General features: G+C 41.1%; 1 protein-coding gene across 1 annotated transcript in view; it reads left to right on the top strand.

Moving 5' to 3' along the window:
• The window catches only part of KCNJ6 (potassium inwardly rectifying channel subfamily J member 6), a 314,582-nt gene that overhangs the window by 61,890 nt on the left and 226,031 nt on the right, over positions 1-26,661 (top strand). The window contains exon 2 of the mRNA XM_005548694.5: positions 24,964-25,015. Within this exon, the coding sequence (XP_005548751.1) occupies positions 24,991-25,015 (25 nt within the window). The 5' untranslated portion in view covers positions 24,964-24,990. The remainder of the gene's footprint in view (positions 1-24,963; positions 25,016-26,661) is intronic.

Genomic DNA, 26,661 nt, shown 5'->3' on the forward strand with positions numbered 1-26,661 from the left:
CACAAGGAGGTTAAGGACTTTCCCAGTGTCACGCAGCTCAAGTAGTGCAGTTGAGATTTAAACTCTGACAGTCTAACCCCAGATTATACTGTCTACCCACATCCACAATGAAAATGAAAGTTACAAAGATAAATTAAGCAGGGAAGACATTGGGAAGTGATGAGGGGGTGAAGATGGGAACTATGCTAGATACGGTGTCAGGGAAGGCCTCAGAAGAGGTGACATTATAACCAGGACCTGGATGATATGACACAGAGAGCCACTCCAGAGGGGTAGTGGGAAGACTTTTCTGGCAAGTGCAGTGGCCCTGGGGAAGGACTGGGCAAGAAAGTCAAAGACTGCAGTGTGAGTGATGGGGAGAAGGCTGGGAGATGAGGGTGGAGGGATCCTAGGGACAGATCCTGCAGGAACTCCGTGCCACCTGAAGCTTAGATCTTATCACAAGTGTGCTGGAAAGAGTTTTAAGCCAGGCAGATACGTGAGCTTATTTCTTCTTCAAAGTCAGTGATGGCTCTGGCTGCCCTGTAGGGAACAGACCACAGGAAGAGGAAAAGCAGGGAGACCTGCCTGGAGTAGACCAGGCGAGAAAGGAGGGTGGCTTGAGCTAAGCTAACAGCTGTGAGGATGGTGGGAGACCATAAGATGTGGGATCAGCTTAGAACACAGAGCCCCATGGTCTTCCCCCTGAAGGAGCTCAAACTCAAGTTGGAGAAAAATTATCACAGATGAGGTAATTGGAGAACAATTAAGAACTAAATTATGAGCTATTGCCTGGGTGTAAAGTAGGATTCAGGAGAGAAAGGAATCAGTGCCGGGCTGAGCAGCAGGTGGGTTTGGGTTTACTCCTGCCTGGGGAGGAACAGGAGCAAAGATGGAAATAGGCATTGCACCCGGCAACCTGCCCACCTGCAGCATGTGTCTTGGGGCCATCTTACACTGGGCCTCCAGGGCACGGGGTGTCTCATGGAGTGCCCACAAGGAGTCATGATGCAAGGGACCAGCAGGGTAAAAGTGGGAAAGAGGGAGAACTGAAAGGCCAAGAAGCCAGAATCCAGGAGATACGCTAAGAAGCTGTTCTATTAATTCAGAGGAGCTGAAATGCAGGCACGCTAGCATGAAGACAAAAGTATCAGTGATCACTTAGAAGACCCAAAGCCCCAGTACTTTATAACTTCATCACTGGGCTTTTGTTTTTATTTTTATGTTTTTTTAGTTGACTGTAACCTTCTTCTGAAATCAGGAAATTTCAGACGCAAGGAAATCAATAAAACTCTTTGCTGGTCTGCCAAAACCGCACATGAGACAGAGAGAGCAATCATCACTGTATCCCTACCACTGAGACACAATACAACTGCCATTAGGTAGTCAAAAGCCCTGAAATGAAAACCCGGGGCTGCTCAACACCCAGTGCTGGCTAGAACCATCTGTGGAGCTTTTTAAGTATTTTATATATTTTGAAAAAGTAATATAAGCCCATAGTTAAAATAAAGAGTATCAAATTGTGGACAGTGAGAAACCCTTCCTAGACTCCAGTTCAGTTTCCTATCCCAGAGAAACCACTGTTACGAGTTTCTTGTGTATCCTTCCAGAGACATCCTGTTCATATGCTCACACATATGTATGTTTATGTGACCTTAGTTGTACGTCTTATAAAATTTTAAATATATATATATATATGCTTTCTTAAGCATAAGTGGAACACTACCATATATTCTCTTAAATAGCTTTTTTACTTAACAATGTATCTTGGGAATTTTTCCATAGTAATTACCTATTGCTGTATTTTGGTCTTTTATTTATTGAAGTTGTTCTCCATGAAGCCTCCAGACCTTAAAAATATGTTTATTGTTCTTTATCATATTTTATTTTGTGTTCTTTGTTTGCTTTGCTTTGTTGAAATTTGCAATTTTATAAATTTGGTAGAATGAGAATTTCATTTTGTTCTTCTATCATATGTGCTGTACTTACATCTCTGTTCTTTAGACAGAAACTTTTGTCTCCCTACCATAAAGTATGTTTAAATTGAGATTCTTTGATTTTCTATTTTCATCTAGTTTCTTTCCTCCTTCCCCTTCCCTGCCTGGTTTTAATTGGTTACGCTGTTATTCCTAGTTCATCGAGTGCTGACCTTTATTCCCTTAAGTAATATTTCTATAGCTCCCTTACTTGATTTTTCAGCTTTAAAAATATTGGATTCCTCTCGTTTTTTAAGGTAAGAAACATAGGTCTCTTTCACTGCCTTCAATCTTCTCTTCTACCTGGATTTTGTCAGTTACATTATTATTTTAACACTGTCATGGTTTTCACTTTTTTATTCTTTTCTGTCATCACTATTTTCATGATTGTTTTATCCTTAGATGTGTGTGTAAATGGATTAATCACTCCCTACAATATTTCATCACGGTTTCTCCATTCTTCTTTTAGGCAGCTGAAGTTTACCTTTATGATATCTTAAAAAAAAAACCATGGAGAATTTCATTCCTGAGTGCTTCATCTTTAAGAGATCTCTCAGGCATTTCTTTGCTTGAACACCAGTATAGCTGAGTATAAAACTGTAGTATCTCACTTTATTTTCCTAAAGACTTTAGATCTTATCCCATTGTCTTGTTGAATGTTTCTAGAGAGAAGGCTAAAGATAGTCTGTTTTTCCTCTTTTCTATGTGCCCTTTATGCTTTGATGCCTGTAAAATTATTTCTTTTTTCTCTGAAGTGCAGTAACTATATCAGGATATATATCAGTGCCCATGACTCCCCTTTTCCCCTCTAGGACCTAGCATGCTCTATCAATAGTAAGAATTGAGCTTAATCTGAATTTTCTTAATGATATATCTAAATGTTTTTCTGCTAATTCTGTTTTCTTCTCCTAAGATACAAACTATGTACATGTTGAATTATCTTTTTCTGTCTTCCATGTCTATCATTTTCAGTTTGATATTTATTTTCTTTTTATTTTGATCGATCTTCTCAAATTGCACTCGATGTCCCTGATCATATTTTCATCAGTGTCTTTCTCTTTTTTCCAAATAAATATGGCCTCTATTTCAATATTCGCTTGCTGTATTCCCTGTACTATTTCTATATTTGCTTTACCATTTACTAGTCACCTTACTTTTCTAGGTCATTGTTCAGCTTCCAGCTTGTCTTTTTTTCCTGTAATATTTTTGATAGATCCACTGCTGGCTCCTCATGAAAGAGGGGATTTCTTTCTGGGTCAGTGATTTGTGAAAGGAAGTGTTGAGAAGGGCCCAGGAAGCACAGCACAGAGCAAGAAGTCTCTTGGGCTGGAGTAAAGCTCTGTCTAATTCCGAGTTTTGTCAGAGGTTTAGTCCTTACATCACACAGCCAGCAAAGATTGGCAACCACAGTGCTGCTCACTGTCCACAGTTTCTTTTCCACTCAGCCACACAAAATGATTCCCTTTGCAAAATGGCAGAACTGAGCATTTTCTTCTTTCCTTCTGCTTCCTCCAGTCCCTCTGTAGTATCACACACTGCCCAGGAAGGCTTTCATACCCAGTACCACATCTTCATCTTGTTGCTCTAAACATTGGTAATGCTTTGACTGTGCCCCCAGGATGGTGAAGGCTGTGGGCAGCCAGCTCTGCCATAGATTTCTGGTGCTAGGCATTGTTTCTCACTCACCACCTTTATCCTGGCCCAATTTCTGCTGCATGTAACAAAAGCTCTCCCTCTACATACATGTTCTGAGGTTGTGGGCATTTCCTAGTTGCATCAAAAGTGAAGATTTCATATGGTTTCTTTGTATCTTTGCTGTTTTCCAAAGGAGACAGAAGTCTTTGTCTTAACACCTTAAAATTAGATATATCCATAGGAATGGTTTAAAGAAATGCATATTCTTTACTTTTTTCCACAGAGATTTTGATTCAGTGGGTCTTCATTGGAGTATTGGCACCTCAAGGCTCAGAAGAGCCATAGGCAATGCATTTGAAATATTAAGGATACAACTCAATGCTACTCCTACCAGAGCATGGCCTGGTGAACCATGCAAGATCATCACACACTGGAATGAAACCAAGTAACTGGTACATCCAGCCAGGTCAATACCCAAACCATACAACTTCCCCAGGTCAGAGGCCATTGTTCTGACCTGGGGCTTAGGAGAAGCAGTTTACACTCACCATACTGATTTTTTATCTTTTTTTCAATTTTGAAAAATGACAAACCTGTAGAAAAGTCACAAGAATAATATAATACACATGATATACCCATTACCTGGATTGTCCCCAGTTGTAAACATTTGTCCCATTTGCCTTATTTATTTGTGTTCTCTCTCTCTTCATTTAAGAGTTATAGACATCAGGATAGGTTGCCCTAAGTATTTGAGTGTATATCTCCTGAGAACAAGGGCATTTTCCACACTGACTTGAAGTTCACCTAGTCCACAGTCCTGACTTGCTCATCTAGGCAGGAACCTAGGCATGTTCTCATAGAGAACCAGGAATAGAGAGGCTGGCTCTGACTAAGGCCAGAAGCACAAAATCACAGAGTTGAGAAATGAACAGTGAGGAGTGGGGAGAGGGCAAGGAAGATGCTATCAGGATTTCCTGGTGGAAGAGCTAAGCCACAAGAAGGAAATGAAAATGTTTAAGCTGGTCGCTGCCTTAGGCACAGTAATTCTTCTCCCATCTCACTAGGGAATGTGGCCCAGCAAATGCCACAACATTGTATGGCACTGGCTCTGTGGTATTCAGAGAGAAGAATTATGAGATTTTAAAATGCAGGGAATCTGAAGAGCTTCCAGAAATGATGTTTGGACCTCTTCCCTCCCCCTCCCCACCCTCCTGTCTCTGGCCATGGCTTTCTGAGTGATGGAAAATGCAAGCACCATCTGCCCTAGCACCCAGTCCCAGGGAGGATGAAGCCTTGGGAAAGAATTCTTGCCTTGAACACTCTGAATCCTGCTTCCACCCCCTCTCCCCTGCCTTCTGCTGTGCTCTGGGACAGGGAGCCTGAACAGCTGCTGCCTGTCAGGGACAGAGGCCCCTGGCCGTGCTTGGCCAATAGCCCACCTTATAGCTAAAAGTGGAGAGGATTGTTTTTAATTCCTTACAGATAGATATTTTAAAAAATTAGGAACCACAGACTTGTCAATGAGAATCTCATTATTGTGAATATGTGGTTTTGAAAAATATTCATCATGGTTGAGCAGAACTGAGTTTCTTGGCTCAGCAGTGCTAAAAGGATGATATAAACAAAGGACATGATTCTGCAATGACTGGTCCCCAGGGGAGAGAGGGTCCCCAGCAGATGCAGTCATTCTTGACTTCTGCCTTCTGAATTGGAAGTTTACTGTTGGATTTTTGGTTTCATAAGGAAAGCTATTTTTCTGCTCTGCTTAATCCTTTTTGTCACAAAACTGTTTAAACTGCACACAAGATGCAAACCCATCTTCCATGACACAGACTCAGAATCTAACTATCTTCCTCTTTCCTCTAGTATTCTATAGAAAGGTTCCAAGAATAGTCACAATAGAGCAATGTGAGGGTTATGCTAATTCTCCAAGAACAGAGAGAGTGTTCCAATAAAGAAGTTAAAGAGAATGGAAAGTCCATTCCTCCCTTTCCTTTAAAACTCTGAGCCATGAAAGCCACATCCCACTCCAAAAACTTCCCAAGAACTGCACCCTGACTGCAGCATTCAGAGTAATGACATACTGTACTGGTAGAAAGCAGGCGTGGGGGTGGCACAAGTGAAAAAGAGAAAAAGAAGAAAAGAAACAAAAAAAATTGATTTTTTAAAAGTCTGATTCCATTGTGATCAGAGCGCATACTCGGTATGATTTCAATTCTTTTGTTGGGGTCTGTCTTAGTACATACGCTGTGGGCATTTGAAAAGAACGTGTTTTCTGCTGTTGTTGTATGGCAAATTCTATAAACATTGATTTGATCCTGTTGGTTGATTTTTGCTGTATCCTTACTGATTTTCTCTGTAGTTGTCCTAACAATTGTTAAGAGAAGGGTGTTGGCATCTTCAACTATATTTGTGGATTTATTTCCCCTTTCAGTTGTATCAGTTTTTTCTTCACATATTTTGCAACTCTGTTGTTTGTTGCATACACATTTAGGATTGCTATGTATTCTTGGTTGATTAAACCTTTATTTTATTACTTAATAAATTTTATTTACTTAATAGTTGTTTATATTTATGAACATCACATGTGATGTTTTGATACATACATAAAATGTGGAATGATCAAGTCAGGGTATTTGGGATATCCATCACCTCAAACATGTATTATTCATTTGTGTTGGGAACATTTCAAGTCTTCTTCTAGCTATTTTGAAATATACAATACATCACATTAACTATGGTTATTCTACTGTGCTATCAAACAACAGAGCTTATTGTTTCTATCTAACTGTATTTTTGTACATACTAACCAACTTATGCTCATCCCCCTCCTGATCCTTCCAGGCTTCTGGTTACTCATTACTCCATTAGATCAATTTTTTAGCTCTGACATGTGAGTGAGAACATATATTTTTCTTTCTGTGCCTGGCTTACTTCACTTAACATAATATTCTCCATGATTGAATCTTTATTATTACGTAATTTTTCTCTCCATCTGTCATGTTTTCTTTGCTCTGCAGTCTACTTTGTGTAATAATATTGCCACACTTTTTTTAAATTAATGCTTGTATGGTACATCTCTTTCCATCTTTTTACTTTCAATCTACCCATATCATTATATTTGAAGTGAGTTTTTTTAATGGTATATAGTTGGAGTTGCTTTTTATACACTCTGCTAATCTCTGTTTTTTAATTGGTGTATTTGGACCATTTATGTTTAATATAATTATTAGCATGTTAAGGCTTAGGTTAGCCATTTAATTTTTTGTTTTCTATTTGTTTTTTGTTTTGTGATTCTCTGGGGTTTTTTCCTGAAATCCTGTGGGCCACTTCAACATTTTCTAAAATTCAACTTTGATTTATCTATAGTGTTTTGAATATATCTCTTTGTTTAGCTTTTTCAGCGACTGTTCTAGGAATTACATTGTGTGTTTATGTATTTATACACAATGTAATTTATATATGCATACATATATATATGTATCTCTTAACTACTGCTGTTAATATTAACCAATTCAAAGGAAACATAGAAATCTTAGCTCCCTTTACATTCATTTCCCTTACCCTATTTAAAATATAGTTTTCTTAAGTATTTCCTCTACATATATTAAGAATCACATTAGACCATGCTGTAATATGTGCTTCAACCATCAAGTATAATTTAGAAAACTTAACAAAAGTCTACTGTGTTTGCCTATATATTTTCTCTTTCCATATCCTTTCTACCTCTAAGAGGTGTCAAAATTGCTTCCTTTATTATTTCCTTTTTGTTGAAAGAACTTCCTTTCTTTTAGGGTAAATAAAATAAATTCTTCACATTTTCTTCACAAATTCTCTGTTTTATTTCATCTGAAAATGCCTGAGTGCCTTGATTTTCATTTAATTCGTGAAAGATATTTTTGCTGGTATACAATTCTGAGCTGAAAAAAAAATTTTTTTTCAGTAGTTGAAAAATGTTATACTGTTTTGTTTTGGCCTTCACAGTTTCTAAGTAGAAAACCACTGTCGTTTGAATTACCTTTCCCTATTGATAATGCATTACTTCTCTCTGGCTGCTTTCATAATGTTTTTCTTTTTCTTTAGTTTTCAGAAGTTTATCATGTGTCTCTGAATGAATTACCTTGGGTTCTTCTTGCATGGATTTCATTTGGCTTCTTGGATCTGTAGTTTTTTAAAAATGTTTTTGAAAAAATTGCAGCCATTATTCCCTTGAATACTTTCTTCCATCTCGTCTTCTTTTTCTTCTCCTGATACTCTGTGTCATAAATGTTGGCTCTTTGTTACAGCCCCACATGTTCCCAAGGCTCTGTAATTTTTTTTAAGTCTATTTTCTCTCTAGTGTCCAGATTATATTGTTCTATCAACAAGTTCACCGTTTCTTTGCTCTGTCTTACCCACCCTGCTGTTCAGTCCATCAACTGAGTTTTTTATTTCAGTTATTACAATCTTTAGTTCTGAATTTTTTTCCAGTTCTTCTCCATAAGTGCTGATTTTTTGCTGAGGCTTACTATTTCTTTGTTAGGACTTTTCTTCATTTGTTTCAGTTATGTTTGTAACTGCTTGTTAAAGCATTTTTATGATGGCTGCATTATATTCCTCATATAATTATTAAATCTGGGTCATATCAGTGTTGATATTTGTCTTTAGTCATGCAGTTTTAGTTCTTTCTGTTGGTATGACAGGTAATCTTTTACAGAAACCTAAACATCTTTGGTGTTATTATAAGATTCTGGATCTTATTTAAATCTTGTATGATAGCAGGCCTCCTCTGACATCACTCTGGTGAGTTAAGGAGGGACCCACCTCATTGCTCACTAGTAGGGTGTCATCCTTTTTACTGCTGAATGGGAATGAAGGTTCAGAATCCCTACTGGGCCTCCAGCAACACCATCCTGGCTGGGGTAGGAGGGGGCACCTTATTACTACTTCCCATGTGGTGGTCTCCACCAACACTTTGCAAGAGTGATCTTGTTACAGCTGGATGGCAGTGAATATCCTGACTCTATACTGGCTCTCTTCTAATACCTCCCCTGTGGGTCTGGGGAGACATACCTCATTATTACCAGAACCGTATGGAGGACCAGGCTCCCCATGTGTTCTCTAGGGAGTCTCATTATCCTTCAGCAAGAAGGAAAATTCTGAATCTCCACTCCGTCTTCCCTGACACTATCCTGGCAACAGGTTTGGGTACAGCATTACAGCCTAACAAGAGTGGAAGCCTAAGCTCCCCACCCAGCCTTTGCTTTCCAAGTGGAATTGCTGTTTTTTCTGTAATGTTTGGCTACAGAGGTTATTGTCCAAAAGTCTTCTGTTGTCTTAGACTACCTCTTTCCTAGGTCTTTGGCTACAGAATTCAAACTTGGGGCATTTTTGTCTGCATCTATTGACATTTCCAATTTGCTGGCATCTCCAGTATCCAGTCAGGGACAAACAATACAAAACAAACAAACAAAAAAACTCAGAGAACTCACTCCCATGTTATTCCTCAGATCCCAAGGTCCCTAGCTGGTATGGCTTCCTCTATTCACCTTTCAGAGTCAACTTAAGTTTGCCATATACATTGTCCAGGACTTTTTGGTCGTACTGAATGAGAGGAATAGGAAAAAAAAATCAATCTATATCTTTGCCAAAGCTGAAATGAAGAAATTAACTGTAAATAGAGAAAAAGAAAGAAGAGATAAAAGAACAACAGAGATTAGAATAGTGTTCCTCATTTTCCTTCTCAGAGATCTCTGTTGCTGAGAATCAATTACTAGATACCTACAAAGGGGTCACCTTCTCTCCCTTCCCTCCTGTATCCAAATAGAAGTTCAAGCTGAAAACACATGACAAGAAGCACAAGAAAATAATACAGTTTCTATCTGTAAATTTTCCTCAGTCTCCAGCCCCAGTAAATGTCACATTTGGTTATAAAATTGAATTTCTCAAAGGAACATTTTAAGAATATTCTCCTGACTTAGTTTCTTTCTTTTTTTTTTCTTTTTCTTTTTCTTTTCTTTTCTTTTTTTTTTTTTTTTTTTTTTTTTTTTAATTTATTTATTATTGTTATACTTTAAGTTGTAGGGTACATGTGCATAACGTGCAGGTTTGTTACATATGTATACTTGTGCCATGTTGCTGTGCTGCACCCATCAACTCGTCATTTACATCAGGTATAACTCCCAATGCAATCCCTCCCCCCTCCCCCCTCCCCATGATAGGCCCCTGTGTGTGATGTTCCCCTTCCTGAGTCCGAGTGATCTCATTGTTCAGTTCCCACCTATGAGTGAGAACATGCGGTGTTTGGTTTTCTGTTCTTGTGATAGTTTGCTAAGAATGATGGATTCCAGCTGCATCCAAGTCCCTACAAAGGACTCAAATTCATCCTTTTTTATGGCTGCATAGTATTCCATGGTGTATATGTGCCACATTTTCTTAATCCAATCTGTCACTGATGGACATTTGGGTTGATTCCAAGTCTTTGCTATTGTGAATAGTGCTGCAATAAACATACGTGTGCATGTGTCTTTATAGCAGCATAATTTATAATCCTTTGGGTATATACCCAGTAATGGGATGGCTGGGTCATATGGTACATCTAGTTCTAGATCCTTGAGGAATCGCCATACTGTTTTCCATAATGGTTGAACTAGTTTACAATCCCACCAACAGTGTAAAAGTGTTCCTATTTCTCCACATCCTCTCCAGCACCTGTTGTTTCCTGACTTTTTAATGATCGCCATTCTAACTGGTGTGAGATGGTATCTCATTGTGGTTTTGATTTGCATTTCTCTGATGGCCAGTGATGATGAGCATTTTTTCATGTGTCTGTTGGCTGTATGAATGTCTTCTTTTGAGAAATGTCTGTTCATGTCCTTTGCCCACTTTTTGATGGGGTTGTTTGTTTTTTTCTTGTAAATTTGTTTGAGTTCTTTGTAGGTTCTGGATATTAGCCCTTTGTCAGATGAGTAGATTGCAAAAATTTTCTCCCATTCTGTAGGTTGCCTGTTCACTCTGATGGTAGTGTCTTTTGCTGTGCAGAAGCTCTTTAGTTTAATGAGATCCCATTTGTCAATTTTGGCTTTTGCTGCTGTTGCTTTTGGTGTTTTAGACATGAAATCTTTGCCCATGCCTATGTCCTGAATGGTACTACCTAGGTTTTCCTCTAGGATTTTTATGGTATTAGGTCTAACATTTAAGTCTCTAATCCATCTTGAATTAATTTTCGTATAAGGAGTAAGGAAAGGATCCAGTTTCAGCTTTCTACTTATGGTTAGCCAATTTTCCCAGCACCATTTATTAAATAGGGAATCCTTTCCCCATTTCTTGTTTCTCTCAGGTTTGTCAAAGATCAAATGGCTGTAGATGTGTGGTATTATTTCTGAGGACTCTGTTCTGTTCCATTGGTCTATATCTCTGTTTTGGTACCAGTACCATGCTGTTTTGGTTACTGTAGCCTTGTAGTATAGTTTGAAGTCAGGTAGCGTGATGCCTCCAGCTTTGTTCTTTTGACTTAGGATTGTCTTGGAGATGCGGGCTCTTTTTTGGTTCCATATGAACTTTAAAGCAGTTTTTTCCAATTCTGTGAAGAAACTCATTGGTAGCTTGATGGGGATGGCATTGAATCTATAAATTACCTTGGGCAGTATGGCCATTTTCACAATATTGATTCTTCCTATCCATGAGCATGGTATGTTCTTCCATTTGTTTGTGTCCTCTTTGATTTCACTGAGGAGTGGTTTGTAGTTCTCCTTGAAGAGGTCCTTTACATCCCTTGTAAGTTGGATTCCTAGGTATTTGATTCTCTTTGAAGCAATTGTGAATGGAAGTTCATTCCTGATTTGGCTCTCTGTTTGTCTGTTACTGGTGTATAAGAATGCTTGTGATTTTTGCACATTAATTTTGTATCCTGAGACTTTGCTGAAGTTGCTTATCAGCTTAAGGAGATTTTGGGCTGAGACAATGGGGTTTTCTAAATATACAATCATGTCATCTGCAAAGAGGGACAATTTGACTTCTTCTTTTCCTAACTGAATACCCTTGATTTCTTTCTCTTGCCTGATTGCCCTAGCCAGAACTTCCAACACTATGTTGAATAGGAGTGGTGAGAGAGGGCATCCCTGTCTTGTGCCAGTTTTCAAAGGGAATTTTTCCAGTTTTTGCCCATTCAGTATGATATTGGCTGTGGGTTTGTCATAAATAGCTCTTATTAATTTGAGGTATGTTCCATCAATACCGAATTTATTGAGCGTTTTTAGCATGAAGGGCTGTTGAATTTTGTCAAAAGCCTTTTCTGCATCTATTGAGATAATCATGTGGTTCTTGTCTTTGGTTCTGTTTATATGCTGGATTATGTTTATTGATTTGCGAATGTTGAACCAGCCTTGCATCCCAGGGATGAAGCCCACTTGATCATGGTGGATAAGCTTTTTGATGTGTTGCTGAATCCGGTTTGCCAGTATTTTATTGAGGATTTTTGCATCGATGTTCATCAGGGATATTGGTCTAAAATTCTCTTTTTTTGTTGTGTCTCTGCCAGGCTTTGGTATCAGGATGATGTTGGCCTCATAAAATGAGTTAGGGAGGATTCCCTCTTTTTCTATTGATTGGAATAGTTTCAGAAGGAATGGTACCAACTCCTCTTTGTACCTCTGGTAGAATTCAGCTGTGAATCCATCTGGTCCTGGACTTTTTTTGGTTGGTAGGCTATTAATTGTTGCCTCAATTTCAGAGCCTGTTATTGGTCTATTCAGGGATTCAACTTCTTCCTGGTTTAGTCTTGGAAGAGTGTAAGTGTCCAGGAAATTATCCATTTCTTCTAGATTTTCCAGTTTATTTGCGTAGAGGTGTTTATAGTATTCTCTGATGGTAGTTTGTATTTCTGTGGGGTCGGTGGTGATATCCCCTTGATCATTTTTAATTGCGTCGATTTGATTCTTCTCTCTTTTCTTCTTTATTAGTCTGGCTAGTGGTCTGTCAATTTTGTTGATCTTTTCAAAAAACCAACTCCTGGATTCATTGATTTTTTGGAGGGTTTTTTGTGTCTCTATCTCCTTCAGTTCTGCTCTGATCTTAGTTATTTCTTGCCTTCTGCTAGCTTTCGAATGTGTTTGCTCTTGCTTCTCTAGTTCTTTTAATTGCGATGTTAGAGTGTCAATTTTACATCTTTCCTGCTTTCTCTTGTGGACATTTAGTGCTATAAATTTCCCTCTACACACTGCAGATCTCTCAGCAGAAACTCTACAAGCCAGAAGAGAGTGGGGGCCAATATTCAACATTCTTAAAGAAAAGAATTTTAAACCCAGAATTTCATATCCAGCCAAACTAAGTTTCATAAGTGAAGGAGAAATAAAATCCTTTACAGATAAGCAAATGCTTAGAGATTTTGTCACCACTAGGCCTGCCTTACAAGAGATCCTGAAAGAAGCACTAAACATGGAAAGGAACAACCGGTACCAGCCATTGCAAAAACATGCCAAAATGTAAAGACCATTGAGGCTAGGAAGAAACTGCATCAACTAATGAGCAAAATAACCAGTTAATATCATAATGGCAGGATCAAGTTCACACATAACAATATTAACCTTAAATGTAAATGGACTAAATGCTCCAATTAAAAGACACAGACTGGCAAACTGGATAAAGAGTCAAGACCCATCAGTCTGCTGTATTCAGGAGACCCATCTCACACGCAGAGACATACATACGCTCAAAATAAAGGGATGGAGGAAGATTTACCAAGCAAATGGAGAACAAAAAAAAGCAGGGGTTGCAATACTAGTCTCTGATAAAACAGACTTTAAACCATCAAAGATCAAAAGAGACAAAGAAGGCCATTACATAATGGTAAAGGGATCAATTCAACAGGAAGAGCTAACTATCCTAAATATATATGCACCCAATACAGGAGCACCCAGATTCATAAAGCAAGTCCTTAGAGACTTACAAAGAGACTTAGACTCCCATACAATAATAATGGGAGACTTCAACACTCCACTGTCAACATTAGACAGATCAACGAGACAGAAAGTTAACAAGGATATCCAGGAATTGAACTCATCTCTGCAGCAAGCAGACCTAATAGACATCTATAGAACTCTCCACCCCAAATCAACAGAGTATACATTCTTCTCAGCACCACATCATACTTACTCCAAAATTGACCACATAATTGGAAGTAAAGCACTCCTCAGCAAATGTACAAGAACAGAAATTATAACAAACTGTCTCTCAGACCACAGTGCAATCAAACTAGAACTCAGGACTAAGAAACTCACTCAAAACCGCTCAACTACATGGAAACTGAACAACCTGCTCCTGAATGACTACTGGGTACATAACGAAATGAAGGCAGAAATAAAGATGTTCTTTGAAACCAATGAGAACAAAGATACAACATACCAGAATCTCTGGGACACATTTTTTTTTTTTTTGAGGCAGAGTTTGGCTCTGTCATCCAGGCTGGAGTGCAGTGGTGTGATCTCAGCTCACTGCAAGCTCCGCCTCCCGGGTTCACGCCATTCTCCTGCCTCAGCCTCCTGAGAAGCTGAGACTACAGGTGCCCACCACCACACCCGGCTAATTTTTTGTATTTTTAGTAGAGACAGGGTTTCACCGTGTTAGCCAGGATGGTCTCGACCTCCTGACCTCATGATCCGCCCACCTCAGCCTCCCAAAGTGCTGGGATTACAGGCGTGAGCCACTGTGCCCTGCCTGACTTAGTTTCTTTTATAACTATTGACACAGCTGAGAGGTTGAAGAAGCACATCTTTCTGCACCCTACACTTTTTTGCATGCGTAGGGAACAAGCTGGCTTCCTGGGGTTATTCCAATAACCAGGACTCTCTGCTGTCCTGTTGATAATGCTGTGGCAGAGTTCAGCAGGGATAGTGTCCTGTTTTGAGGACAGGCATCCACACCACTTCCCTGGATACTGATAGTGACCAGAGTGGCCTGGCTAGGGAAGGAGCTTTTATCATGCCGCACTGGGTTCCCTGTCTGATTGGGGGCTCCACATGGGTTATCCAGTATTGGGCAGTTTAGGCTTAAATCTCCTGTCACAAAACTTGATCATGGCCCTCCCAAAGGCTGTGTGTTTTCACAGTTTCACACAGGCTGGGCCATGAATGAATGAATGAATCCCTTACTCTTCACTGCAACCCAGCCAGTTCTCAAGGTGAAGCATGACAAATAGACAAATAGTCCCACAGCAACATGCATAACCCTAGGCTTCCCCAGGATTCATTCTCTCAATGAAAGTTATAGGCATAAGTTAAAAAGCAGGGGAGAATTGAGCACCATGGTAACCAGAGTCCGCTACGGTACCTTGGCATGGGGCTCCCTAATGCAACATTGCATCATTAGACAAACGTAAGGCATTCTGGTGACCATACCAAACTCACCACTGGGCTTGAGTGACTCCTTAAAACAGGGTCAAACTACTGGGCCGGGTGATGATTTTCTAAATCAGCAGTCTCCAATCTTTTTGACACGAAGAACCAGTTTCATAGAAGACAGTTTTTCCACGGACCAGGGGTAGGAGGAGGGGGTGGGGATGGTTTCAGCGTGAAACTGTTCCACCTCATATCATCAGGCAATACATTCTCATGAGGAGTGCACCACCTTGGATCCCTCACATGTGCAGTTCAAATAGGGTTCGCGCTCCTATGAGAATCTAATGTCACTGCTGATCTGACAGGAGGTGCAGCTCGGGCAGAAGTGCTCACCTGCCGCTCACTTCGTGCTGTGCGGCCCAGTTCCTAACAGACCACGGACCAGTACTTGTCCACGGCCTGGGGGTTAGGGATCCCTGTTCTAAGTATCCCTTATATGTCAGAGTAAGTAACCAGCCTTACCTTCGGGCCTGCCATCCTGCCCCTATCATCACGCCCACCTGACCCTTGACACCCCACCACCCACCTCTGATTGAATGAAAGAAAGAACGTATGTGAAGAAAAGCAAAAGGAATCAGGGATTTATTTCCCTTGAAGTATCACTGCATCCCTGAAACCATTTTAGAAGAGCTCTTATGGGTCATTTTATTGTACTACTTTCTGGGGCAGAAATTCTGGAAAATTCTGAACAAATGACTGGTCAGCATCTCATGTCAGGAAACTCACAGCTGTTCAGGGAAATTCTGTTCATTCTATGCATTCTTTGGTTGTGGTTTGGTATTTTGTTTTACCCTTTTTGGAAACAGAAGAATTCATCCTTTATAGTGTTTCAGTTGCTCCTGGAGTTGTCAAGACTATTCCCTCTGACTTGCTCTGTTACTTTGTAAGTCATGGCTCCAAGAATGACAAGTCCTACAGTATGCACAGTTGCTAAGGTGCAGAGGGGATGGGCACTCAGAAGGGGGTAGCCAGGGAGAATGTCAAACAGGAAGTCAAACCTGAACTGAGGCATGAAGTAATGCAATGTGTTCAGAAACTGAAGGGGCTTGTCGGGCGGGAGCATAGTATAGAAGTGTTAAGCAATGGGCCTGGAGAGGTAGGTGGAGTCAGTTGTTGGAAGGGAAGGATCCAGGCAAGCCATGGAATGTGGGGAGCTGGGAGTGCAGAGTGGATGTTGGAAGACTCAGTTTGCCTAGAACTTGGATTGTGGGCAACCTGGAAAAGTCAAGGGGAAAGAAAGGAACTCATATGGCATCTGTTCCCTTTCCTCTTGGAAATAGAGATGGTTTGGCAATGCCTGTGGCTTGGATGAAGCCAGTTGGGAGAGGCATTGGCCACTGCAAGGCTTAGGATGTCTGGAAGATCACCCTGGAGGCGAGACAAGAGCCCCCAGAAAGATGCTGAACCAGAAAAGAGGCCATAGATTGAGAGTCATGAGACCAACACGAAATTCCTGCCTGTTTCCAAGATTCAGCACTGTGGTTGAGTCCTGGGAAGCTGGGGACCAAACCTAGAGTAGGTACATCTTGGAAGGAGAGGTACTTGACAGGGAAAAGACTGCAGATGCTTGTCCACCACGGGCACAGGCTCTGTATGCTCCAGTTACCTGGACATCCTCAGTGCCTCCCTGCAGCCTCACATAGTATTTTCTTTAAAGGAAATTTCCTGATAGATCTTTGGTGATAATGCTTGTCCTATATTTTATAATATTTCTAGGAGCTCTAGGAAAGGAGAAATGAGTCACTCACCAATATTCCAAGAAACCAACTCCCCTGGGAAAATTCGTGAAACATTGTCTGGATATTGATGCTGAAAGTTGAGAGCTTGTCCCACAGTATTTCAAGCAAGGGAGGACACACACACAGTTGGGTTTGGAGAAACTCTGGCAGCCATGTGGTCCAGCCATTTTCTCTTATCTCTGCTACCCATCACTCTTAGAAGGTCACGTGCTCAACATGCTTTAAAGAAAGTACTCAGGCAATGCTCCAAACCCTCTCCTGCCATCTACAAACTCACGCTGAAGCCCAAAGGAATTAAGGCAACGTTAGTACAAGCTTAACTTTGAATCTGATTTATCTTTGTGAGATAGCCTCATACTTCAGTGTATTAGGACCTTCCCTGGTCTGGTGAACAAGGCCACACTGATGGCAGCCTAAGGAGCCAGGTAGGGTTACCTGGACATAGGGACCTTAGAAAGGATATCTGGTGAGGCTAAGGCTCTGAGCCTTATTGCAAAGAGGGTCTTCTCACCTAAAGCATCCTATGTGGCCTGCTCAGCGAGAATGTCACCTCCTCCTTCAAGCACACCCCGCAGATGTTTTTACCCCAAATCATGAAAGTTTCAGATTATTTTAGAAACTTTAACTGAGTGTATCAGTGGTGAAAACCAACTTTACTCTAAAAAAATGGTACCCCATCCTGTTAGGCAAGTTCTTTACTCTTCAAATCTGCTATTCCCTGGGCTCACAGGAGAGCACACTCATTGGGTTTTGCCTCCACATCACCCACCACCTTCCCTTGGCTCACCAGGGTGGCCACAGTGCTCACACAGGCACCTTCCTCCTCCCAGTGGTTCACCACAACTCCAGCCCCAGCCTCCCTCCTGAGCGGCTCAGCCTGGCCTCCAGGGCCCTCCAGGGCTGATGTCCTCATTGTCTATGCCAGCCTCCTGCTCTTCCTCTCACACCAAGCCTCGGTCCCCCGTAACCTGTTGTTCCTCACGCACCAAGCTTCCCCACCTTTCTTCATGCCATTTCTCCACCTGGAATATTCTTCCTTGCCCTCCCCTCTCCCATCGCTCTTCTTCCCCTCCTGCACACATTGAAGCTGCTTCCTCCATGAAGCACACCCTGGTTCTGTGAGTTAGAACTACATTTTCTCCAGTCTCATTCTCTGTCTCTATTCTGTTTCTCCCCCCGCCCCTTGTCTCCTCTCTCTCTCTCTCTCTGTCTCTCCCCTTCTCTTTGCTCCGTCTGTTCCTCTTTCCATCAATGTCCTGTAGAACCCTTCTGGTGTTTTCCCCTTGATACCACGTATTGCAGCTATTTCTCTACACATCTTGCCTTCTGGACCAAACTGGAAGCTCTCTGAAGACAGGCGTAAAGCCGGCTTTACCTGGATGTCCTCTTCTATCGGGTGCCCATCTTATGCACATCGGTAGATTTTTCAGCATCGGATGATTGAAGAAGGATCTTAGACCTGGATTCTCACTGCTGCCTTCAGCACTAATGTCCTTCATTTCTAGGACTTCTCACCAGTTCTTAGAGATGCAGGCACGAAAAGAAGACTTCTTGGGTTTGATGCTCTGCTCTACTCCTTACCAGCCGTGTGATCTGGGGCGATCTGCTGAACCTCTCTGTGCCTTAGCTTCCCCATCCTCAAAGTAGAGAAGACGGTACCTATTTCACAGGGTCCTTGTGAGAATTAAGGAGATAGTCGAATGTAGTAATGCAATGAAAGGCTATAATAAATGTGAAGTAAACGTTAGGAGTTACTATTTTTGTATATTTTCATATTGTTATGTTTTTATGTATTTTATATTTATATTGCCCTAAACCATACTTGCATACTGGCTACTGCTTTCCATTTGTTTTTCATTAGGCAAAAAACTAATTACTGACTCTTAAATGCTGTGGCCTATATTTTTCGGCAACAACTCAAGGCCATATAAATGATGCCGTACTAAGAGAACACTCACTTGCTTGGCTATCTGAGGATGCGGCATTTTCCATTTAAATCAGTCCTCAGGTGACCTGCCATCGCACCGTGTCAGGGAAGAGGAGTGGGAAGATGAGGAGGGGCCAGGGCTGGTGCATTTGTAGAGAACCTGAAGAACAGGGTGGGATATTTGAGGCTCCTGGTTTAACCAGAGGTGAGGCCCCTGCTGAGGATACTAAGTTCATAAAATGGTCTTATCGTTTCCTACTTTGCATAAATGTTTCTTTAAATGGTTGTATTTTGGAAAAAAAAAATCACAGTTTTCTGATGAATACAAGCACACATTTTAGAGAGATAAAAATATCTGAGATGCAAATATAACCGGTTTGAAATACATCAACCATGATGAGTTTCCCCCTCATCCTTAAAAGCCTACTTCTGGGTAGCAGAAAGCAAGGCAGCACCGCCGAAAATGCAGACCTCACTGGGTTCTGCCAGCTCCTGTCCTCTGTCTGAGGGAGCCCCATGCAGCGGAAAAAAACCCTTTCTACCCTTTCTAGAAGCTCTGCATTCATGAATCAATCTCCTCTTCCCCCATCCTCCTCTCTCTTTCTCTGTCTCTCTCTCTCTCTCTCTCTCTCTCTCACTCACACACACACACACACACACACACACACACACACACACACACACACTGTCTCAGCCTTAGCTCTGAGCTACAGTCACACTGTTATAATTGCCCTCATTAAAAACACCTCTGTCATTTTAGACAGTCAAAGAGAAGTATATATCTGGCATGGTCTCAGTAGAAAGCCATGCTCTCTTTAGCTGAAACAGATGTGTGAGTATAAGTGACACACACACACACCCCAAGCAAATTGCTGAGCCTTTATTTACTTCCCCAGGTGTGGCAGAGGGAATAAAGTTCAGACAGAAAATTAAATGCCCATTGCCCCTGAAAGTCAATGCTCTACCCGGGGAGTTTGTTAGGATTTAAATAAGACACTTAACGTTTTTTTCTTTTTTCAGCACCTGTGGACATGTTTTGCTCAAACATATCATCATGATTCCCCCGAATGTTCGATGTGTCTATGAATGCCTTTTATTAAATGTACAACAATACAACTTTAAGTCGAGTGCCTCCTAGAGCAAAATAGCATAGCTCTTCCAAGCAGTGCGTCTAAGTTCTGGAGCCCTTATATTCTGGAGCGGGGCTATGGAAATACAGGTGTGGGTTGCATAGTCACCAGCTGTTGACACTCTTGATAAGTAGTCCCCTGAGGGGCTGGCAGCCGTGGGTCTGGCTAACTTCAGGGAAATTTGCTTTGTTATTTTTGGCACAAATCTTAAAGGTCAATATTTGTCCTCAAAGAGCAAGAACAGGTTCTGACTCTGGGCCCCCACACGGTAGCCAAATGGAATAATGATTACAAACCTACACATGGACATTACACTTGAGTGTATTTATATGCCTCGTCTCATTTGTTCCTCAAACAGTCCTGTGAACCAGGCAGTGCAAATTCCACCTATCCCCACTTTAAAGATGAGAAAATTAGAGCTTCCAAGATTAGTTAATGAGTGGATAAGAAGTGGTAAAGCCATGACAAAAACCCTTCTAGACTCAGGCTTCCAAACTCTTATACACATGCTCTCTTTCTCCCTCTCCCCGCCACTCTCTCTAAGAACATCCAAGTGGGACAGACACAATAAACAAGAACAAAAAAGTTTCAGGCCAAAGTAAATGCTTTTCTCCCAACAAGTATGATTCCTGCATTTCTGATTTTCTTTTCATTTTGAAACAACATGAGATGATTACCTTGGATATAAAAACCCTCGGCTCCCCCAGGGAAAGACGTTTTTAACGCAAGTTCTTGAAGCAAACATATCTGTCTTTTTTCACTTTAAAATACCACCAATAGTCACAGCCTATCCGAGCATGTTCAGGTATCCTCTTCCTGTTGCTGACTTCCGCAGGGGTAAGGGATGGAGGACGGGGCAGAACACAGCAAGCAGCGGACCACTTCTGAAATGAGCACACCAGGAAACAGTAGCCCAAAAAGTAAAATGACTTGTCCAGGTTCCTAGGGAGGTTTAGTGGTCAGGGCTTCTGGTCTACCACACACCGCCTCCCACCCATGACCTCCAGATGAGGCTATTGAGATGGGGCTTTGGAATTTTCCAAAGCTTCCAGAGTCCCTCGATGCCATAACAAATTATGCAGTGTGACACATGGATGCGTTTGTGCACAAACACACCTAAAGATAAAACTCAGGAAAATGGTCAGAAAGAGCAGGGGAGCCAGCAGAGACTGGGTGGTGCCCAGTGGAGTTTTTCAGGATGAATTTGCAGAGGACAAGAATGAAGTGGAACTTGAAGTATCTAGGCAGAGGGAATAGTGCTCGCCAAGGCAGGGAGGTAGAAGACAGTCGTGGGTTGCAGGGAGCTGGACCTAAGGTATGAGCGGAGAAGAAAGAGCCATCAGTCCAGGGGCCCTGGCTGAAAGCAAGGACTGCATTCTCACTTGCTGGAGGAGAACTGATCAAGCAGGGAGAGGCCACGTCAGGTTTGTGTTTTAGATAGATCCCCCGGAGCTATTTCATGATAAACCTTCCGGGTTGTAGGTGAGGTTCCAATCAGGTGGAGGCAATGTTAATAGTCTCCTAAGTAGAGTGCAGTGAGGGAAGACCAACTTTAAAGTATGCAAAATAGGCCAGGCATGGTGGCTCACGCCTGTAATCCCAGCACTTTGGGAGGCCGAGGTGGGCGGATCACGAGGTCAAGAGATCAAGACCAGCCTGACCAACTTGGTGAAACCTCATCTCTACTAAAAACACAAAAATTAGCTGGGTGTGGTGGTGTGCACCTGTAATCCCAGCTGCTCGGGAGGCTGAGGCAGGAGAATCACTTGAACCTGGGAGGCGGAGGTTGTAGTGAGCTGAGATCCTGCCACTGCACTCCAGCCTGGCGACAGAGCGAGACTCCATCTCAAAAAAAAAAAAAAAAAAAAAAAAGCAAAATATATCAAGGAGTGAGGAAGGAGGAAGAAGTGGAGAGCAGGGGTTCCATGGAGAGGTCAGGGCAGGATATGCAAATCTGGGCATTGCCAGCCATTCATGGAAATTAGGGACATTGTTGTGAATGAGAATACTCAAAGAAAGAACATAGAAATGGCAAATCTAGGAAACTTCAACACTGCACTGGGACTGTTGTGTGAGGGATCTTGGCTAAATGGGCTTAGGTTTGATGGGCCTTGAGATTTCTGGGAGAGCAGAGGTTGTGGATAAGGGAAAGGGATCGGCTCCCTCTAAATCCTTTCCTGGCACATCACACTCTTCCCTGGGCTTCAGTTTCATCAACTGCATCAATATGGGGTTGGACTTGACAATCTCTAAAAGAATCACTTCCAATTTTAATATGCTATAATTCTAAATCTCTTCCCAGTAATGTAAATCCAACAACCAGGAAATTTGCTGTGAAGGAAACTCTTGGCTTTAGAATAAGGAGAATTTGCTTGGGACCGAGAATGAATGTAAATGCTTTATTGGATATACATGTTGTGTAACTGCAAACATCAACTTTCTGATAATGAGGGAAGGACATAAGGAGTTTAGAGACATCCAATAGAATAACTAAACTACTTACACCAAAACATATGTCATGATTTCCACCATAAGTTATGATATAGATGAGTCAGTCTGGGAGAGCTATATTTAGGATTTTAGGAGCCTCTCCCCACTTAATGTCAGAGGATTCCATTTAACTACAGAGAAGAGGAAATTGCTGGTCCAGGTGGTATTTGACATCTCTAGGACTAAGATATCCAGCACATCTGAACAAAAATAGCTGCAAGGACCACCCACCAGCAAGACCGGGGTCCAGAATGTGGCAGGGTCCTTAGGTCACAAGAGATGAAGTGGTCTCACACACATACACACACACACACAAGAAAACAGACACACTAAACAGGGCTTGTTAAAAATATAATGCCTGGAATCTGGACGCCTATGGTTTGGGGTTGGGGGGTTCTTACCGCTGGTGCCATCAGAGGAGGGTCAAGCTGAAGAGGTCTGTGATCCAGAGTGAGGCCTGATGGAGCACAGAGCCAGAAAATGGAGAAGTCAAGTCACAGACCAGGACACAAGGAGAGCCAGTACGGCTAGACAGATCAACACAGCAGAACTGGGCTACGAGGAGAGCTGAGAGTCAATGACAGGACACACAGAGACAGAACAAGCTCTGGAACCAACTTCACTGAGTCCCTGCCATAGAACAGCTTTTCTGCCTGAATTGTTACAACCCACTGGGGTCGGCTGGTGAGCAGCCGCTGTGCACACTCGCATGAACCAGCGTTGTGTGAGAGGCTCCTCTCTGCCTGTCTTATTCAGCTCCGTGACGTGACACTTAGCCTCTCTACTGGCGCACGCCATGCTGTTTCTCTGCATGTTGACATAACCCAAGTGGTAGGCTAAATATCATGGGCGAAATGCCACAGCAAGCAGGTTAGTAGATTACAACTCCGTAGCTCCTTCTGTTCTCAAGGGCAATTAGTAGTTTAAGTAAGAGGTGGTGTGCTGATTTCGTTGTCATGAATACAGGGCTGTGGAAATCAAGAATACTTGCCATGTGCGAAGTTGTTTGTTGCCATTGAATCAAAGCATACCCTTCTAGTTTGGGAATAGTGTCATAGGGAGGACGAATAATGATCTTGCTATCCGTACTACAACACCCAAGCCATGACACATCAATTCGAGTGTTAGCCAAACTGCTAGACTGTACTCAGCATTGTATCAGGGCCATGGGGAAAAGCAAATACCACCCTGGGCTTCTAAGCACTAAAATGTTGATGGCAGAGGGGCTGGAACACAACAATGTGAAACCATGAGTTAACTTCATAACGATGACATGGGGAAGAACACTACACTTGTCCATAAACAAAAGGTCAGAGAAAGACAACAGTGTAAAATAACAAGATCATGTTGTCTGCCTGTTGATTTAGCAAAGATTAGGGGGCAAAAGTGCTAATAAGGAACTGAACACTTTTATACACTGTCAGGTACAACCTTTGTGGGGGACAATTGACCACTGTATGTCAGAATTTTTAATATTTAGACTTTTTGACCAAGCCATACCTCACCTTAGGATTTATCCTCAGAAAATAACTTGCACAGAACAAGTGCACAACCGTATAAGGTCCAAGATGCTCATCCCAGTGTTTTATGAGGTAGTGAAAAATTCTAAGTAAATTAAATGGGATCTGGTAAAGGAAATGATGATATAACCCATGATGAGCTATACAGTCATTAAAAAATGATGACGTATTCTACCTTTATTGGCATAGAAAGATGTGTGATATGATATTAAATGAAAACATTGCTTCAACACAAAATGTGTATAGTACAGATACTTATCTCTATGAGAATAGGATCATATTCCCATATCTGTAAATATGCACAGGTAAAGAAATGGGCCTAGAAAGCAGTCACCAAAATGTAACCATGATTTCCTCTGGGGGTGGCATTAGATTTATAATTTTCAGTTTTTTTCTGAAGTTTTAAAATAATGAACATTTTAGTTTCACAGAAAAACAAAGCTGCAAAAAAAGCATAATAACAGTGGACAATGTTTCAGTTACTACATATGTTAGGAACACAAAGAAATTAAAGAAAGCCAAAGAACTGTGGAGAAATTAAAGAGAACTTTTCAGTAGAGATGACCAGTATTCTTAATAGCTCCAAGGTCATGTTTTAATTAGGACAGATTGAATTTCTGTATGTATTATTCTGGCTTTCAAACTCAGTGGGTTATAACCTATATCTCGGTTAAAACAAAATGTTTTCAGCACAAAGTAGATAAGGTTATAAACCCATCAAAGCTTACGACTTTTAAAAGGCTCCAGGAACCCAAAAAGTAAGACAAAGAAATATGTATAAAATCTATTTAGTTTTTTGGAAAGAAGAAACCAAATGACTACAAAAATATCAACTCCAAAAATACCAAGAAAGCTTCAATAGGGGAAAACAGAGAGGAAAAAAAAATTGGCATATGGATGTCAAAAATCCAGTGTCAAAGAGGTTTTGAAAACTGGTCGTGCGTCACCAATTATATATATCCAAGATCAGTGTGACAGACGCTCATTTCCAAGAGCAATGGGAAGCTTTTTAATGCCCTAAAAATCTCTTTTCAGTGACTGACTGAACTATAATGTGGGGTTTTTATTCATTTAATTATCGGAAACCAAATTCTGACCTAGGAAAAAGAAGGAACTTTTAGCTGTAAATGGCAATTAGATCAATTCATGTCTAAGACATGTTTTATAGATCATTGTCTTTTCTTCTCACCTCCAGGAAAAGCACAAAGAAGAAACTGCAACAATGGCCAAGCTGACAGAATCCATGAGTGAGTAGCTTCAAATTTATTATTTATTTTTTGTTTTGAATGGGAAAACATCCCGTGTGATGATCTGATTTGTCCTTCTCTTTCGCTGTTACGGGACCGAGATCTGTTTCACACACACTGCCTCGTGTTGATGTTACTTTATGCGTTATTCGGAGTTCATGTTGCTTGAGGTCAAATTCTGTGCTGAAACTGTTACCCACAGTATGGAGCTGAAGAACAAAAATAGATTTTATTTGTAACACTGCGCTGGGGATTAGGACCCACAGTAATTTCAAACCAACTTTTAGGAGGTTTAGTCAAAGTCAGCTGAAGTTTTTTCTGGGCATCTATTCCATGGGCTGGATGATCTAAAGAGAGGAAAGAATGATAAATCATTGTTAAACCCTTCAGGTGTACTTCAGAAATTTCAGACAGAGCTATTAAAAAATGGAGACCTTGCAGTATAAATAGCTTGTGATGATTTAGGTTTTGAACGTAGCGTTATAGTGCTCTTAAGCTAAATAAACAGGATACACAAAGCATTTTTTTTTTCATTACTTGTTCAGGTTTGTGTTACAATTTTTTTTTTATTATTATACTTTAAGTTCTAGGGTACATGTGCACAACGTGCAGGTTTGTTACATATGTATACATGTGCCATGTTGGTGTGCTGCACCCATCAACTCGTCAGCACCCATCAACTCGTCATTTACATCAGATATAACTCCCAATGCCATCCCTCTCCCCTCCCCCCTCCCCACAATAGGCCCCAGTGATGTTCCCCTTCCTGAGTCCAAGTGATCTCATTGTTCAATTCCCATCTATGAGTGAGAATATGTGGTATTTGGTTTTCTGTTCTTGCGATAGTTTGCTGAGAATGATGGTTTCCAGCTGCATCCATGTCCCTACAAAGGACACGAACTCATCCTTTTTTATGGCTGCATAGTATTCCATGGTGTTTATGTGCCACATTTTCTTAATCCAGTCTGTCACTGATGGACATTTGAGTTGATTCCAAATCTTTGCTATTGTGAATAGTGCCGCAGTAAACATACCTGTGCATGTGTCTTTATAGCAGCATGATTTATCATCCTTTGGGTATATACCCAGTAATGGGATGGCTGGGTCATATGGTATTTCTAGTTCTAGATCCTTGAGGAATCGCCATACTGTTTTCCACAATGGTTGAACTAGTTTACAATCCCACCAACAGTGTAAAAGTGTTCCTATTTCTCTACATCCTCTCCAGCACCTGTTATTACCTGATTTTTTAATGACTGCCATTCTAACTGGTGTGAGATGGTATCTCATTGTGGTTTTGATTTGCATTTCTCTGATGGTAAGTGATGATGAGCTTTTCTACATGTGTCTATTGGCTGCATGAATGTCTTTTGAGAAATGTCTGTTCATATCCTTTGCCCACTTTTTGATGGGGTTGTTTGTTTTTTCTTGTAAATTTGTTTGAGTTCTTTGTAGGTTCTGGATATTAGCCCTTTGTCAGATGAGTAGATTGCAAAAATTTTCTCCCACTCTGTAGGTTGCCTGTTCACTCTGATGGTAGTTTCTTTTGCTGTGTAGAAGCTCTTTAGTTTAATTAGATCTCATTTGTCAATTTCGACTTTTGTTGCCATTGCTTTTGGTGTTTTAGACATGAAGTCCTTGCCCAT

This window comes from Macaca fascicularis, chromosome 3 (assembly GCF_037993035.2).
Source record: "Macaca fascicularis isolate 582-1 chromosome 3, T2T-MFA8v1.1".
Classification (NCBI taxonomy): domain Eukaryota; kingdom Metazoa; phylum Chordata; class Mammalia; order Primates; family Cercopithecidae; genus Macaca; species Macaca fascicularis.